At 45.4% G+C, this 17,467-nt stretch overlaps 1 protein-coding gene across 4 annotated transcripts in view; it reads right to left on the bottom strand.

Moving 5' to 3' along the window:
• NF2 (neurofibromin 2) overlaps positions 1-13,859 on the bottom strand; it is a 103,243-nt gene extending 89,384 nt beyond the window's left edge. For 2 of the 4 annotated variants that reach the window (XM_031948888.1, XM_031948890.1), the window contains exon 1: positions 13,681-13,814. In XM_031948888.1, the coding sequence (XP_031804748.1) occupies positions 13,681-13,794 (114 nt within the window). In that variant the 5' untranslated portion in view covers positions 13,795-13,814. Of the gene's footprint in view, positions 1-13,680 lie in introns of all 4 variants that reach the window. The other 2 variants (XM_031948887.1, XM_031948889.1) reach the window with 2 other exon arrangements.
• Positions 13,860-17,467: the final 3,608 nt, after the last annotated feature.

Here is a 17,467-nt window from a genome sequence, read left to right as displayed (position 1 = left end):
AGTCACAAACAAAACAAACTCTAAGACTACACAAAAGTATTTATAGTTGTTCTGAGGTAGCCAAGAATGAGATTTTGAGGGGGTACTCTTCAACTGGGGAATGGTTGAACAAGTTGTGATACATAAATGTGATGGGATATTATTGTATTGTGATAAATGATGAAAGGGATGGTTTCGGAAAAACCTGAGAAGACTTACAACCTGAGAACTGATGCAGAGTGAAATGAACAGAACAGGGAGAGCAAGTTATACAATGCCAATAGTAAAGTGAAGAGAAACAACTTTGAAAGAATTAGGAACTCTGATCAGTGTAATGACCAATTATAATTACAGAGGAATAAAGATGAAACATACTATCTTCTGATAAAAAGATGAAGGACTCAGGGAGCTGAATGACACATTTTTTTAGACATGGCCAAAAAAGAAACTTGTTTCGCTTTAACTGTTAATGTTTCTAACAGGATTTTGTTTTTCCTTCATTCTTAACTAGTGTGGGAGGAGAAAGTAGGAAGAAGCAGCAGATTTTTGCTGATTATGTGCACACATATATGCATGTCAGTATCTAAATTTAAAAAATAAATAAACCTGAAGTTTTAGCTAGGATTATTATTGTGGAGGGCTGAAGAATTTACTTCATTCTGAATTTAGAGAATTCTTCAAAGGTTTTAAGCACAGGAAAGACATTTACATTGTTACATTTTAGTAACAAAACTAAACATCCAAAGGTATGGATCAGAATAAAATTTCAGGGAGATAAAACTTTTCTGAATATTTTCCAAATCAATTTACTACTTCTCAAGACCAAAAAATCTTCAAAGATTCATTAAACTGACTAATATGGCTACAACACTGTTCCTTATTGCAGTGTTCCCCAGATTTAGAGGTGAGAGGACTATCTAAGTGGCAGAGCTGGGAACTCAAGCCAACTGTGTGAAATTGGAAAACTTTTGCACTAATAGGAAAGAAAGTAGTTGATTTGGAAAAAAAGATCTGCATATAAAATTTGTTACATAAAAGATGGGTATTGAAGACATACAGAAAACTAAAAGAGCTGTTTTATCTTCTGATTTTGCCTCTACCCTTTATTTAGTCAAGAAATCATTTCTTATTCACATCTATGAAAGACATATGGTCTCCTATTCTAATTTTTTTAAGTGGTATGATCTTTAATATTCAGGCTATATTTCCTTTATGAGTTAATTGTGATATTAACATAGGTACAAGATGTTGGTCTAAATCTAATTCCTGATAGACTGCTTTGTAGTTGTTGTTATTGTTGTTGGGGTTTTTTTTGGCAATTTTTATCAAACACAGAGCTCTTCCCTAATTTGTTTTTAGATTTCTTAAACATTTGATTATTGAGTTCCATTATTTCTGATTCTTCATTGTCTGCTTTTTGATATTTCAACCAATAATAAATAATTTTGTTGACTGATGTTTTATTATATAGTTTGAGATCCAGAGATGCTATTCTTCCTTCATTCTTGCTTTTACAGTTAATTAATAATAATGGAATAATAACAGAAATACACATCAAAATAGCCCTATGGTGTCACCTCACATTAAGCAAATTGGCAAAGATGACAAAAGATGGGGATAGTCAACGTTAGAGGATGTGTGGAAAGACAAACATGCTAATGCATTATTGACAGAACTGTGAATTAGTACAACCATTCTTGAAAGCAATCTGAAATTATGCTAATAATGTGATTTAAAATGCCCATAACCTTTGGTGCAGAGTTTACATTGCTAGGCATATAACCCAAGGAGATCAATGACAAAAAGAAAGGCTTCATAAACCCTAAAATATTTAATAGCAACACTTTTGGCTTGTAATTATCAATTAATAAGATGGATTATTACTATAAGAAGATTAGACATAGAAAAATGTAAAGATTTATATGAAGTGATACAAAGTGCAGTAAGCAGAGCAAGGAAAATAACACACAAAAGTCTTCAACAATGTGAAGGGAGAGTCACAACCACAAAACAATCTAAAAAGGCCACTGCAAAATTCAAAAAAACAAGCTTGGATCTAAGAAGAAAAACAAGAAGATTCCTTCCCTTCCACCTCTGAAAAGCTGGGGAGCATCCCTCTCCAGGGTAGGATACTGTAGATAATTTCATATTTTTTTTTCCTCTTCTTTCTTTTTTAAAAATTCTTGGTACAAAGGATGTCTTTCTATGAGGAAACAAAAAGAAATCTAGGCAATATAAAACCAAAATATATCAATAAAAATATATTTTTAAAAATCAATAAAAAATTTGAAAAATCTGGGATCCAGGAATCCGAATCTCACTCTCAGATCCATCTGTTTCATCAGGCATTCATTTCTTCAATCTGCTTTTCTCCTTGGCAACCCTTGCTTTTGATAAGTAACAGTGATGAAAATGTCAAATATCATGTTAGGATCTTGCCTAAAACTTCATGATTTTTGGCAGCATTCAATGCGTAGCCCCTAGTACTGTCAAGTGCAAGTCAGAAGATCACCAGATCTGTGTAATCACCATTCATTTTCACAAGGTTTGTCTAAATGCCCCATGAAAGCCACCGGTCACTAGACAGCTCCCTGTTTCAGTGTCTCTTGGCAAGGACTCACCACTCCTCGGGACTCTTACCAGAAGGTCTCTCATCTCACCACAACAACTTTATGACTCTTCAGAACAAGCACTAGTCTCCCTTTTCTTCAGCAAGAGCTCCAATTGTTCAATGGTATTTCCTCCTGCCAACCACCAGGCACAAGGTTAAGATTCACCTCTTCAGGTAAAGTCTGCCTCTCTAGAACCTTTTAATTGAGTTTCAAAGAGGCAAAAGTAGAACATGTGGCCCTACCTTCCTCTTCTCTAGAATTCAGGAGAAAGGCGGTAAAAACATTAGTGGGGACCTTTCAGGACCTTTTAGGTCCCTTCCAACTCTGATATCCTGTGGTCCCCTCGGATCCTCACCATAATGCTACAAGGTAAACTAAGAGTTTTACTCCCATTTTACAGATGAGAAAACTAAGGCTTATCTGTAAATTGGGGATACTAATAAAGACCATTAACTACTGGACCTTCTTTCAAGCTTCTGGTTCAGTGTTCTCTCTGCTACTATATAAACTACCTTATCTTGGTAAGGTAAGACTGGCCCGCACCACCCACAAAATCTTTACCAGGCCAATATTCAAATCTAAAGTGTATGACTATTAAGGGAGAAAAAAGTGCTGAAAGTTAGGGGATAAAAAAGACTCTGAGAAAATACTGTGCTCCATCTCTGTCTAGTGGGCCTGGAGTGGGCTGTGCTGTGTCGGTTCTTTCAGGCTGAAGAAAAAGACTTTTCCCTGAACGATGAATGCATCATTCTTATTATTAATAAATCTTAAGCACCAGCAATGTTCTAGAACACGATGGTTTGTCATCTAAATTAGCCAAGGCACAGACAGAAGGGAGGAACACATCATCCCCCCTAACATTCCCAAAAGGCTGAGTGACCAGCTGGTTAAGAAGATACGCAAGCCGAAGAAATCTTAACTCAAGTTTCTAAAACACTTAGAAAAAAGACCTTCAAAAGCTTTTAAACTCATGAAGCCAAAAATAAGCAAGCCCCCGATATGTTCTTGGAGCAAAATGCACGATGACTGTGACAAACTGAAGTGAAACTTCAAATGTGACAAATGGAGACCAAGACAATGGACGCTGGAAAGAGAAGTCTGCAAAACAGGCGGTCAAGGTGGGGAAGAAATCACCTGAAACAGTAAGCCGCAGAACCAAAAATCAGAGATGGACATTAGCCTACACAAGGCCAACTACCTGGCTCTGAAATGTGAGCCAGTGACCTTGGCCTTGGAAGCCCTTCACTCACACAACACAGATCTCAGGCCAAATGCACAAAGGCCTCCCCACCCAACACCCAACATTTAGAAGATGTCAATTGACTAAGGAGCAATAGGACAAATGTAGAGTGTGAATATGAGGGAATTTTCATTATGGGGCTACAAGGAACAAAGAGGAAGCGTTCCAAAAAGCCTGCAAAGAACAATGAACCAATGCAGTGTGACGTCAACAGCACCAGAAAATAAGGAGCATGAGGATGACAACAATATAAAAGATGACAAACCAAACATGAGGCCATTTGAATGGCCAAGCTCATTCCCACAGAGATGGGAAAGTGCACCTCCCTGTTTTTCACTGCAGTGGGGGGAGAGGGAAAGGGAAGAGTTATATGGCCAGACTTGGTTCATGTGCGAGAGTCTAGTTCTGCTGAGTTTCTTTTTTCCTCCCTCTTTAAAAAAGTCTTTACAAGAAATGCTTCATTGGGTAGAATTTGGATACAAAGGTGACATAAAAAAACCCCCAAAGATATCAATAAAAAATTTTAAATTTAAAAAAAGAATAGAGCATGAGGTAGCCTCTTATTATATTCCACATGGTCAGACTCTCATCAAGAAATAAGATGCACAGCTAAATTACAGGAAAGGTACGGAAGACAATTAAAGGATCAGAAAATTCTTTAATCCTGACCTTTTATCCTTCTTGTTCCCCTTGTGTTCCCAATGTAAGGGAACACTTTATTATTATTATTATCACTTTATTTAGTACCTGCATTTTAATAGGGCTTCCAAGTATCTGATCTCTTTACCTCTCAGACTAATCTACACAACCACTCCTGCCAAACTAACCTTTCTAATACACAGAACAGATCCCATTACTTCATTCTTCACAAATATGCAAGAGCTTCCCCATTACTTAACAATGTTCAAATTTCTTATTTACCAAATTGTGGATAATGTCTTCTAGTCTCATATATTATATCATACACATATTTATATTTACCTCTATGTCTCTTACCACTCTTACAAGACTGTAAGCTCCTCAGCAAAACAGCCTGTGTCTAATTTAACTTTCTAATATCTAGCTGAGAACACTGTTTATCTATGTAGAGTAGAAATTCAGTAGCCTGTTTAATTAATGACCATCAGAACGCTACCTGAAGTCCCAGGGGTTAGCAAAGTGCCTAGCACAAGGAGGTGCGAATAAATGTTTACTCATTGACTACAGCTGATACTCCATTCACCAGAACCAGTCACAGCCACATTCTCTACAAAGACCCAGACTATTTCCTCTCTGGGCTGCACAGAAGAAAACGAAGGACAAACTCACTCTGTTCCAGGCTCTCTTGAGATGCCTTCTGCTTGCTCAAGCAATTCCTTTGAATAGCATGACCCTAGAGCTGCCCTCCCCTGCAATCCTGAGACTTTCCTTTGTCTTGACTGAGACCCCTTCCACTGTGCCATCCAGCAGCCCTGGCCCCTTTGCCCTTCTCCCATAAGACCCTCCATCTCCCATTGCCAGGTATTTTCCTCTCCCTCCCTCCTGGCGTCCTTCAAGACTCAGCTAAAATCCCACCTTCTCCCAGAAGCCTTTCCCAATCCTCCTTAATGTTGGTCCCTTCCCTCTGCTGATCACCTCATTCATAACATGTGTCTATACATACACATACATACATATTCACACACATACACACATGTGTATGGATGGAAAGATGGCTAGTTTGTTAGCTACTTTCATCCTGCCTCTCCCCATTAGACTCTGAGCTCCTCGGGAGAAGGAACTAGCTTTTGTCTCTTTGTAGCCTCAGTGCTTGGCACAGAGCCTAGCATAAGGCAGGCACTTAATACCTGACTGACCTCTGCTGGAACTTCCTTATTCTTCTTTCTGAATTAAAAGAGAAACAAAAAGGAAAAGAGAGGAAAGAAGAGAAAGAGAAAGGATTATAGAATTTCCTCATCTTTAAATGATTTTGTTTGCAAAAGTAAAAGAATGCAAATATGGAATACAACAAATACCATCAGAGAACCTCTCATAGTTCTCAATTTTGCTGAAATCCTACCTTTTCCTTTTTAAAAAAAATACCTATTATAAGAGAAAGCTTGCTGGGTAAGGAAAGAAAAATATATTCACAAATAAATGTGAGAGATAACCAAAAATATCAATAAAAATAAATGTTTTTAAAACATTAAAAAAATTTTTTTTAGATCCTAAGGGGATATATGACATGTAGAATCTATATTACTAACTTCAGTGTTTATGTGTTGTTGAAGGGAATAATCCCTTAAATTATGGAAGCAAATGGGATATACAAGCAGGGGAGCAGGGGATCTGGCTACCAGCCAAAACAGAATGTCACCAACAGAGCTTTCCAAAATCAAGATCTAAGATTCCATATGGATTCACTCCATTGCCACAGCCATCCCACGGGCTCTGGCCATGATCCCCTCTTTCCTGGATTACTGCAGTAGCCTTCATTCTCTCTGCCACCACCACCACCCCCCACCTCCCCACCCCCCGCCGCCCCCTGAGGCTAAAATGCTTTTCCTATAGCCCAAGTCTGACTACATCATTCCCCAACCCACCAACTTCTTACTTCCTTTAGCATTAAATAACAACTGCTGGCTTTGGCTCCAGACTAGCTTATTGTACGTGACTCATCTTCACCCACTTAATTAATGTTCTCTCCATCAGTACTTACCCTTTCCTCCTTATCTGTGTTTATTGGAGCCCACCATGAGGACATACAAGGGCTTCACACAAGAACCAAATGAGCCATTCGATAGCAAAAGCAGTAGATGTTAGCTGGCAAACTTATGGGAAAGTCTCACCAAAGACTTAATGAGAGGCACTTTAGAGGGCAGAGGGGAAGGCCAGAGCAGCAAGAAAAGGGCAGCATCCATCCCCTAAGCTGGGTCAGCGACTAACACTCCAAAACAAAGGTAGCCCACCAAATGCTGCCTCCAGCACACCCACTGGTGTACACACACACACACACACACACACACACACACACACACACACACACACGTACTCCAACAAAGAAGAAAAAGCAAAAACAGAGAAATCATTTTGGGTATGAAGGCAGAGCTGTGCCTGAGGGATCTAATGGCCTTTAGGCCATGGCAAAGGGAAAGATTCCCCAAGAGTGACACAAGCCATGCCCACAACTGATACAGCTTTATACTTAGCTCTGACATGCATGGGACCCCAAGTCCTTCACTATGAAGCAGGAGCTATAGGGATATTGTCCATTTGGGACAGGAAGATCAGGAGTCAGATCCTGACAGTGTGACCCTGGACAAAGCTTATCACTTCTCAGGGCACCATGTAAGATGAGGGGGTGGGCTAGATGACTTCTGGGGTCCCTTCCAACTTAAATCTCCAAACCTGGATCAAAGCGTCTCTGAGAGGCAAAAGAGGCCAAAGGGCCCCAGTCCTCCCTGGTCTGCCAGGGGCTCCTCCTCTGAGATCACTTTCCTCTTCTCCGGCACAGAGTGATTGTCCTCTATGTCTCCACCATTATAAGGGCAGAGACTGTGCCTTTCTCAGTAGCCCTGGGGTTAACACAGCATTTGGCACATAGTAAATGCTTAATAAATGGAGGGCTTGTTAGGGGGTGAGGGCCTCCCACTGGTTTCCCACATCCGGGGTCACAGGCAGGGAGATGCCAGGGAGTGAATAAAATTGCAATGGCCATCGGCCACTTGCCCCAGCTCTATTCCCACTTCTTCCTTCTCAGCGAAAGTCTAAAGGCTGACCAAAGGTATCCATGCCTCTGGGGAAGATGTCTATCCATGAGGCCGACTTAGAACCCAGCAACTACAAAGAAAGATCACTGCCCTTCATGAAGATGCTTGACAAGAGTTCTACACAAGTGGTTTTGAAATTTGTGATTAAACACTTTGCGTAAAACACCCCCTACACTTCTCTAATATAAGTTACTCACTGATACTCAGCATTCATGACTGGAGCCACAGATGCTTCTGCCCATTTACATATATCACATGTGCTAGCATGATCTGTAACGTTAGGTTTGATTACATCAGCTGTGGGATGGATCGTCGACCCAAAGCTCCAAAGCAGGCTTTTGTTTGCAACAGAACAAGCAGTTGGGGAAGCTCTTAAAACTCAATTTGGAGAATTCTCAAAAGCTGGCTCTTTTCCTTGATAAATAATTATAGAAAAACTCCAAAGAAGGGGCCATTCCCATTTACTGGCAAAAATATGGGCAGCTCCTTATTTCTCAAAATAACTAATACCAAAATAACAACACCTTCAAAATGTAAAATCTCTCCAAAGCAAATTGTACAAAGTGATTCCAGGAAGAACAGGAGGAAAGTGGGAGGGCTGTTCCCTTCCTCTCTTCAGTAAAAGTATGATCTTGTTAGTATAAAGTCACCTGAATCCTACAGACCCACACTAAGAAACAGAATCCTTCTAAGAAAGCCACCTCATCTTACCCTCATCTAGCTGAGAAATCCTTTGGTCCAAAGGCCACCTGCCGGTGATGTCACTGAATTATCCCCTTGCTCTGGTAACGTGCAACAAGCAATGAGTCACTCTCTAGCACTACACATCACCCAGCTGCTTTCAAACTGACATTCAACAGGGCTTTGTAACCACAAATATTTCCACTAAAAATCTCCGAATGAAACCACTCGCCAAACCACAGAAATTCACTTTCAGGCGAATTCAGGGCCTCAATCTTTTTGAGAGATTTGGATCTCTTTGGCAGACCCTTTTAAGAATCCTGTTTTCAAATGAATCAAATACAATACAGAGGATTACAAAGAAAACCCATTCTATTGAAATAAAAGTGTGATTCTTCTGGCCAAGTTAAGGGACCCCTGAAAATTTACCTCCAAGCCCCAGGTTATCTACAACTCTAAAACTCTAAATCGTTGAAAGAGCATTCTGCTTGAAAGTTGGAAAAAAATTTTTAACCCACTGTTTCTGATAAAGGTCTAATTTCTAAAATATGAGAGATCTGACTCAAATTTATAAGAATACAAGACATTCCCCAATTGATAAAGGGTCAAAGAATATGAACAATTTTCAGATAAAGAAATTAAAGTCATTTCTAGACATGTGAAAAAATACTCTAACTCACTATTGATTAGAAAAATGCAAATTAAGACAACTCTGAGATACCATTTCACAGATTGGCTAAAATGATAATAAAAGACAAAAAAATGTTGGAGAGGATGGGGGAAAACTGGAACACTAATGCATTGTTGGTGGAGTTGTAAACTAATGCAGCTGTTCTGGAGAGTGGAACCATGCCCAGAGGGTGGCAAAACTATGTATACCTTTTGATCCAGCAGTCTCTCTACTGGGTCTGAATCCCAAAGAGATCATAAAAAGGAAAAAGGACCCACATGTGCAAAAATGTTTGTGGCAGTTCTTTTTGAGGTAGAAAGGAATTGGAAATTGAGAGGATGCCCATTAGTTGGGAAATGGCTGAATAAGTTATGGTAGATAAATGTAATGTATGAAATGATGAGTAGGCTGATTTCAGAAAGGCCTGGAAAGACTTACTTGAGGGGAAGCTAATTGGGGCAGTGGACAGAGAATCAGCCCTGAAGACAGGAGGACCTGAAGTCAAATCTGGTCTCAGACACTTAACACTTCCTAGTTGTGTGACTCTGGGCAAATCATTTACCCCCAATTGCCTCAGCCAAAAAAAAAAAAAAAAAACTTACATGAACTGATGCTGAGTGAAATGAGCAGAATCAGGAGAACATTGTACTTTGTACATAAGAACAGCAAGATTATCAATCAAGAACAGCGATAATCAACTGTGATGGACCTGGCTCTTTTCAACAATGAGGTGATTCCAATAGATTTGGGATGGAAAGAGACATCCACATCCAGAGAGAAGACTATGGATTCTGAATGTGGATCACAGCATTGTATTTTCATCTTTTTTGTTGTTGTTTGCTTGTTTTTTTTTTTTTTCCTTTTTCATCTGATTTTTTTTTAGCACAACATGACAAATATGAACATACATTTAGAAGAATTACACATATTTAATTTATGTTGGATTACTGGCTATCTCGGGGAGAGAGAAAATTTTGGAATACAAGGTTTTGCAAAGGTGAATGCTGACAATTATCTCTGCATGTATTTGAAAAAATAAAATACTATCCAAAATTTAAAAAAAAAAAAAAAAAAAAAACATTCTGCTCTTAGGATGTCAGAATTCTGAGAGCTCTTAGAAGCCATTCAGTTCAATTTAGACATGGGCCATGAAAATGCTCCCTAACAATTCCTAGAAGTAGATTTCTTGCCAGGGACACAGAAATCCTCATTTCTGCAAACAGCTAAGGGCTCTAGAACTGGGACTGAGTCACAACTGGCTTCCTTCTCTCTAGCTTTTACTTTGCCTTCTGAAAGCTTCCACAAAACAATCATTTAATAGTTGAAGACAATTAATTATCAAGTCTTTTCACACAGGGCAGTTCTTTTTTCCCTGCCCGTCTGCCCCACATCCCCAAATCTGGGGGTTATTTTGCAGGTTCATTTTGAGAAACAAGGTGCTGCACATGATTTGCCAGTCGGTGGGAATGGCCCTTCTTAGTCCTTCCTAATAGCTCTATGCCCCTTTCTATAATTGAAGAGATTGTCTTTCCACTTTCAGGTTTTAACTATATTTGAGGACTATATATTTAACTATATTTGAGGATTATAGTTCACTATGCTTCAAACACTAGGGAGGAGCCCACTTCCTTGGAGGAGATTGCAACCCCTTTATCCCTAAGGAAATAGTCTTCCAGAGTTCACAGACCTAGTACTCTGTGTCCAAATCTGTGGGCCCATTTTATCAAGGCTGGGGCTCAGGAGACAGACACAGCCAGTCTGGTGCTAAGCTCCTACCTAACACAGTCTGGCTTCCCTTGAGTAGTCAGGAAAATCGTGGTTATCTTCAATCAATCAATCGATAAACATTTATAAAGTGCCTACTACAGGCAAGGCACTGTACAAAGCACTGAGGAAGCAAAAAAAAAGGACTCTTCCCTTAAAGGAACTCATTACCTAATGGGGGAGACAACATGCAAACAAATACATGCAAAGCACACTGAGGAGAGGACACGTAGGAAAGAGGGAAGACACTGGAATGGAGAGAGGCTAGGGAAGGCCTTCAGTAAAAGAAGGGAGTTTAGCTACGACTTTAAGGAACCCAGGGAGCTCAGTGGGCTGAATGGAGAAAGCAGACAGGACTTTGGTAGAAGGGGGGAAAGATTTGAACTTGAAAAACCTCTTCTTCCCTTTGGCTCAGTCCCCCTCTCGGCTGAAACCTCTCACCAGATTTTAAAATCAACTTTTCATGATTATGATCGATTAACAAGCATGTTCAGTGACTGCTATGGAACGTGGCACATTCGGCAATTGTCACGGAGACAAAAGCCCAGATGCTACCTTCAAGGAGTCTGAATTTTTCCCCTGAACTTCTTTCCTTACATAATTTCTGACAAAGGAGGGACGTGACACCATTTTTTCCCTGTGCGGCATCCCATCTCTCTGATAGGAACGTTACCCCTCAGGCCGCCTGCCTCCATCCCCTCCTCCAATCCATCCTCCAAATTCCAGAGGCCACCAAGTCAGACCCGACTCCCTCATCTCCCAAGGTTCTGTGCCCTCTCCTGGAGCCCTCCCCAAATGGGCCTCTCCCGCTTCTCCAGTCTTCTTCCGCCTTCCAGCCTCCCACGGACTATCCTTGAGGCCCCAAGGACACTGGCCTCCCTGGCCTCCCTGACCTCCAGGGCCTCCCCAGCACACAGCTCCAGCTGCCAAATCCAAGCACTCGGCTCCAATTGTCCCCTTCTCTGCTCTCGACTCCCAGGTTTGCCCCCGGCCCTGACTCCACCCTAAGAAGCCTACAGGATCTCCTTTCTTGCTATCCTCAGTGGGGCCTCTCCAGTTCACCCCTCCTACAGCCTGTTTGTCCATTCCAAGAGGAGCCCCTTGAGGACTTTTGCCCTTCTCTACATTCCCAATGCTTGGCCCAGTGTCTGGCACAAAGTAGGTACCCAAGAAATGAAGGCTGATTTGACTGCCAGCTTCTCCTAGGACACAGTAATGAATGGACCTACTAACATGCCCTTCCCAATCCAAAGTTCACCTGTGGAAAAACTGCTCCTTCCCACGATCACAAGGAGGTAGTGAACATCACCCCCAGACCCACGCCCTTCTAAAGGGCCCTTGCAAAGACTCCAGGTGCAGGCCATGGGACCACTCCATTCAAGTCAACTCCCTATTTCCAGCTGAGAGCCACAAAATCCTTGGTCACACGCTACAAAAATAAAACCAATTACAATGTATCGCTAACAACACTAACTGCTAATATTTGTACAGCGCTATGTGCCAACTGCCATAGCTTCTCCACAACCCTGTGAGGTGGGTACTAATATCCTTACAAGAGGGCAGTGAGGGGACAGAGGGGACAGAGGGCTGGGTCTGGAACAGGATGACCTGCCAGGCCCAGGAGGGCCGCCCTACAAACTCCCCCTGGTATCATTCTCCTCCTCAAGCCACCCTGACCCAATTAGTGAAATGTCCCCTCCTCGTACCCTGCAGGGCACCAGCCCTCTCACCTGCCTCTCTCCTCACAGGGGAGGCAACTGAGGCCCAGAAAGGCCAAGCACGGTACCCTGGGGCACACCAGACTCGGCTCCACCTTCCCCAGAGGAGCAGCGGGTGCCCTTGCTTCAGAAGCTGGACAGTTCGGACTCTTGTCAGGGGCCGGTCAGTCTGGCACCCGCATTTCCTCAGCTGGGCATCGGTTGGCTTCAGGGGCGCCCCATGCCTGAGCTCTGTCCATCACCCCCCCCATCTCACAGACATACACGTGTGTGTGCACACTTCCACGGGTTCGCTTCAGCGTACCCCGTTTTCAGAGGGATATGCCCGTGCAGGGACATCTGCTTACATACTGGGCAGCCGGGCAGCGCAGTGGGCAGGGCACCAGGCTCGCGGGGAGAGCGCAGATCTGAGCTCAGACACGCGTCCCTGCACCCTGAATGTCTCAGTTTCCCCATCTATAGAATGAGCCGGAGAAGAAAATGTCGGCGCCCTCTGTATCTGCCGAGAAAAGCGCCCCGAGATCAGGACGAGGGGCCCGTGAGCATTCACTGGCAACAAGCTTTCTGTGGGCAGATACATAGTTACTTGGGGATACTATGTTTCACGTCCCTCTGTGTGTTTCCTCACGCTGTGTGCCCTGCGCTTGCCGTGGGTGTCACCCGGACACTCGGGGAGCGGGCCTGTGGATGCCCAGCGAGGGCTGCTGAGGGGCGCGTACCCCCCGAGCGCGGGCGCAGGAGCCCAAGCCCGGCCTCGGACGCCGAACACTTCCCCGCCAGGGACAAGCCTCGCACACCTCCTCCTCCGTGGCACAGTCCCGGGCGGGGGTGTAAGAGGAGGGGTCTCTGGGAGTCGGGCTCGGGCCGCGGGCACTCCGCCTCGAAGCCCGCCAGAGGCAGCCTGGCCAGTGGGCAGGGGCGGCCTGCGCGGGCACAGAGGCGAGGTCCGGCCTGGCGCCTTCCTCCATTTCGCAGATAAGGACACTGAGGCTCGGGCGGAAACTAGGAGGGCTGGGGGCGGAGGAGGGGTTTGCAGGGAGCTCCCCTGACAGGCCCCCCGGGTCCCAGCACACAATAGGAGGCCAGCCCCCAGGGGACAGGCAGGAGCTGCGGGGGGCTGGGGTCTGCGGCAGCACCCCCCCCCCCCAACCTCGGAGGGCTCAGATCCGGGGACACGTGGCCTGCGCCCCCGCGTCCCGCCCCCTGGCGGGCGGGGCTCTTCCACTCGGGGTGCTGTACACACGAGGCGCCCAATCAGTGCTCGCAGACGGACGGACGGACCGATTACCTCGCAGTTGAACTCCATCTCCGCGTCCATAGTGACAATGCGCACGGTGAACGTCTTGGGCTGCTTCCTCTTGAGAGAGCTGAAGCTCATGCGGGACGCGATGGCCCCGGCCATGGTGAGGCCCCGGCCCCGGCCCCGGCCCCGGCCCACCTCAGGAAGGCCCCCCCTGGCTCGGCCCGGCTCAGCCCACGGGCAGCCCAGGCCTCAAAGCCGCCAGGGCGCCTGCGCGGAGCCGGGAGGCCTCATGGCGCATGCGCGAAGCCGCGCGGCCTCGGGCCTCGGGGCCCTGGACCCCGGGTCCAGGCTGGCCGCCCACTCCGCGGGGCACGGGCGGCGGGGGAAGGACCCCCCCTTCTGCGGTGGGCGGTGGCCGGAAGCTGGTGCTCACGCCCTCGAAAGGCCCCAAGGCTTCGCCACGTTCTGCCGCCGCCGCTTCCGTCCCGCCTCAGAGGAATCGCGGCCGAACAGGCACGCGAGCGGTAGGCAGGGGCGCGCGCGCGCGCTCCCGGGGGCGCCCGAGCACGCTCCCGGCCCGCTGGGGGCGCGCACGAATGACCGAGGCACTGGCGGGCAACCGAGCCCCGCCGGGATTGGTTCGGCCGCCCCGCCCCGCCCCGTCCGCCGAAGGCGGGGCTTTCCTTCTCGGCCCCGCCCGTTCTGAGGGGATCAGCCAGTGGCAATTTGGTCTTTGCTCGCGTCCGAGGCCGGACTCGGCGATGAGTAGCCGAAGCGGCTGTCGCTCCAGGCATCTTTGTTCCCCTGGGCTCCTCCTCCATCTCGAGCGCCGGAGAAAGCTAGGCTTGGGGAGGGGCGGGCGAGGCGGGGGTGGGGCGCAGCCGGGGCGTCTTGCATAGTATGCGGGGGCGTGGCCGAGCGGAGGAAGCCAGTTCTGCGGGAGTTTCGGGTTCTGTCCTCCTCCGGCTTCTCCCAGTTTGTCCCCTGTCCCTCCCTGCCTGCTCTCAGTCTTCGTCTTCTCCTGCCCAGGTTTTCCTCCCAAAACAGCCACCATTTCTACTCCTCTTGCTCCTCCCAGCATTTCTGTCGCACTTAAAACTTTCAGGGAAGTAGCAACAATGGGCATCCCTGCTTTGTGCCTGTGGCTTATTGTCAAGAAGAAGAGGAGGTGGAGGAAGAAGGAGGAGGAGGAGGAGGAGGAGAGGAAAAGAGGAGGAGGAGGAGAGAAAAAAAGGAGGAGGAGGAGGAGAGAAAAAAAGGAGGAGGAGGAGGAGGAGAGGAAAAAAGGAGGAGGAGGAGGAGAAAAAAGGAGGAGGAGGAGGAGAGGAAAAAAGGAGGAGGAGGAGGAGAGGAAAAAAGGAGGAGGAGGAGGAGAGGAAAAGAGGAGGAGGAGGAGGAGAAAAAGGAGGAGGAGGAGGAGAGGAAAAAGGAGGAGGAGGAGGAGAGGAAAAAAGGAGGAGGAGGAGGAGAGGAAAAAAGGAGGAGGAGGAGGAGGAGAGGAAAAAAGGAGGAGGAGGAGAGGAAAAAAGGAGGAGGAGGAGGAGAGGAGAAAAGGAGGAGGAGGAGGAGGAGAGGAAAAAAGGAGGAGGAGGAGAGGAAAAAAGGAGGAGGAGGAGGAGAGGAAAAAAGGAGGAGGAGGAGGAGAGAAAAAAAGGAGGAGGAGGAGGAGAGGAAAAAAGGAGGAGGAGGAGAGGAAAAAAGGAGGAGGAGAGGAAAAGAGGAGGAGGAGGAGAGAAAAAAAGGAGGAGGAGGAGGAGAGAAAAAAAGGAGGAGGAGGAGGAGAGGAAAAGGAGGAGGAGGAGGAGAGGAAAAAAGGAGGAGGAGGAGGAGAGGAAAAAAGGAGGAGGAGGAGAGAGAAGGATGAGAATGAGGATTTGTGCAAAAGTCTCCTATCGCCTTTGATGTTCCTATCACTCTTTTTAAATTAATTGTTATTATTATTATTTCTTTTTTGCTGAGTCGAGGGGTGTCAAGCGACTTGTCCAGGATCACACAGCTAGGAAGTGTTCAGTTCCAATCTGTTTGCACTCTGGTCCTCCTGACTTCAGGGGCGGTGATCCATCCCCTGTGCCCCCTAGCGCTGCTCAGATCACTTTTAAACAAAGCTCTTATTATCCCCATTTTAGAGACTAGATGAAAAATCTAGCCAAGGATGAAAAAAAAAACCGCTAAGTAGTTTGCTCGGGAACAGGCGTCTAGTAACTGCAAAGCAGGATTCAAATTCAGGTCTTCACCACACAAAGTTGTTCACAAGCTACACCAGCTAACTACCTAAAGGGCCAGCATGGGTACCAATCCTCCCCCCCCCCCAACTCTTCCCTGACCCTCTCCCCTTTATGTTCCTCTCTCCATGGCGCTGTATTTATTGTACTTGTGAGGACACATGTTGTATTCACCCAACAAAATGTAAGCTCCTTGAGGGCAGGAACTGTTTCTTGAATCTTCCACCGCTCGTTGTGACTTGCATCCTTAGCCCAGAAGCCTCCGACTCAGAATGCCCATCCTGGGATCAGGAAGTCTTCTCCCTTGTGGCCTCAGACGCTGACTAGCTGTGTGACCTGGGCAGCCTGTCTGCCTCAGTTTCCTCATCTGTAAAATTAGCTGGAGAAGGAAATGGTGAATCATTCCCGTATCTGCCAAAAAAACTCCAAATGGGATCACAAATCATCAGACACAGCTGAAGTAATTCAACGTCAATAATCCACAGCACAGAGGCCAGTGCCTTGCAGACCGTAGGCACTTAATAAACTTCTGTTGCATTGAATGGGAGCTTGGCTGTTATTAGCTGTGTGACTGGCCTAATTTTCATCCTTTTTGAATCAGTTTCCTCATCTATGAAATGGGGATATTAGTTATCACTCACTTCACAGAGTTCTGAGGAAAGAGTCCTTCATTCATCCAAAATTATGAAATATGAGTTGTTCTTTAATGGGGGAATGCATCATAAGCATAAGGATCCTTATTCAAGAATGAGATTATTTATCTGCAGTTGTAGTTTTGCCTCTAACCTCCTAACTGGTCTCCCTCCAGTCACTCCATACACTGCAAATATTGATAGTCCTAAAGCACAGACTTGATCATGTAACAACCCTGTTCCAGAAGTTCCAGTGGCACTTGCCATTTCCTTCTCTAGCTCATTTGACATATGAGGAAACTGAGACAAACATGATGAAATGACTTGCCCAGGAGCACACAGCTACCAAGTATCTGAGGCTGCATTTGAACTTGGGTCCTCTGACTGCAGGCCCACTGTTCTAGCCACTGTGCCACCTAGTTGCATACACACACATATATGCATGTATAGGTATATATACAGACATCTTGTAGCTGCATATACACATTTTGTATGTAAAATACGCTAACATCCATGTAGCACTTGAAGGAAAGCCCTTGACAATGTTATCTCATTTCATCACAGATGCCACTCTTCAGAAAACTGAGGCAGAGGTGAAGTGACTTGACCAGGGTCACCCAACTAGCAAGTGCCTGAGACAAGATTTGAACTCAGGGCTACCTGGCTCCAAGTCCAACATTCTGCCTGCAGTGCCTCCTGATTACTCTTTTTAGTTGCATATTGAGAGTGAGCTTTTTGAGGACAAAAACTGTATTATTCTTAGTATATCTCCAACACTTAGCACATTACCTGGCAAACAGAAGGTGCTTAATAAATGCTTGTTGACAATCTGGCTTCTCTGAGGACAGGCTTGATTTCTGTACCTACACAATATTTGATCTCTACTTTTTTTTTTAATATTTTTGAAGTCATCGTGAATATTGTTCCCCTGGTTTTGCCAACTTCATTTTGGTTCACTCTGTACATCTCCCCATTCTT

The sequence above is a fragment of the Sarcophilus harrisii genome, chromosome 1 (assembly GCF_902635505.1).
Source record: "Sarcophilus harrisii chromosome 1, mSarHar1.11, whole genome shotgun sequence".
Taxonomy (NCBI): Eukaryota; Metazoa; Chordata; class Mammalia; order Dasyuromorphia; family Dasyuridae; genus Sarcophilus; species Sarcophilus harrisii.
The sequence above is the reverse complement of the archived record's forward strand: the minus strand, read 5'-3'. Positions and strand labels throughout refer to the sequence as shown.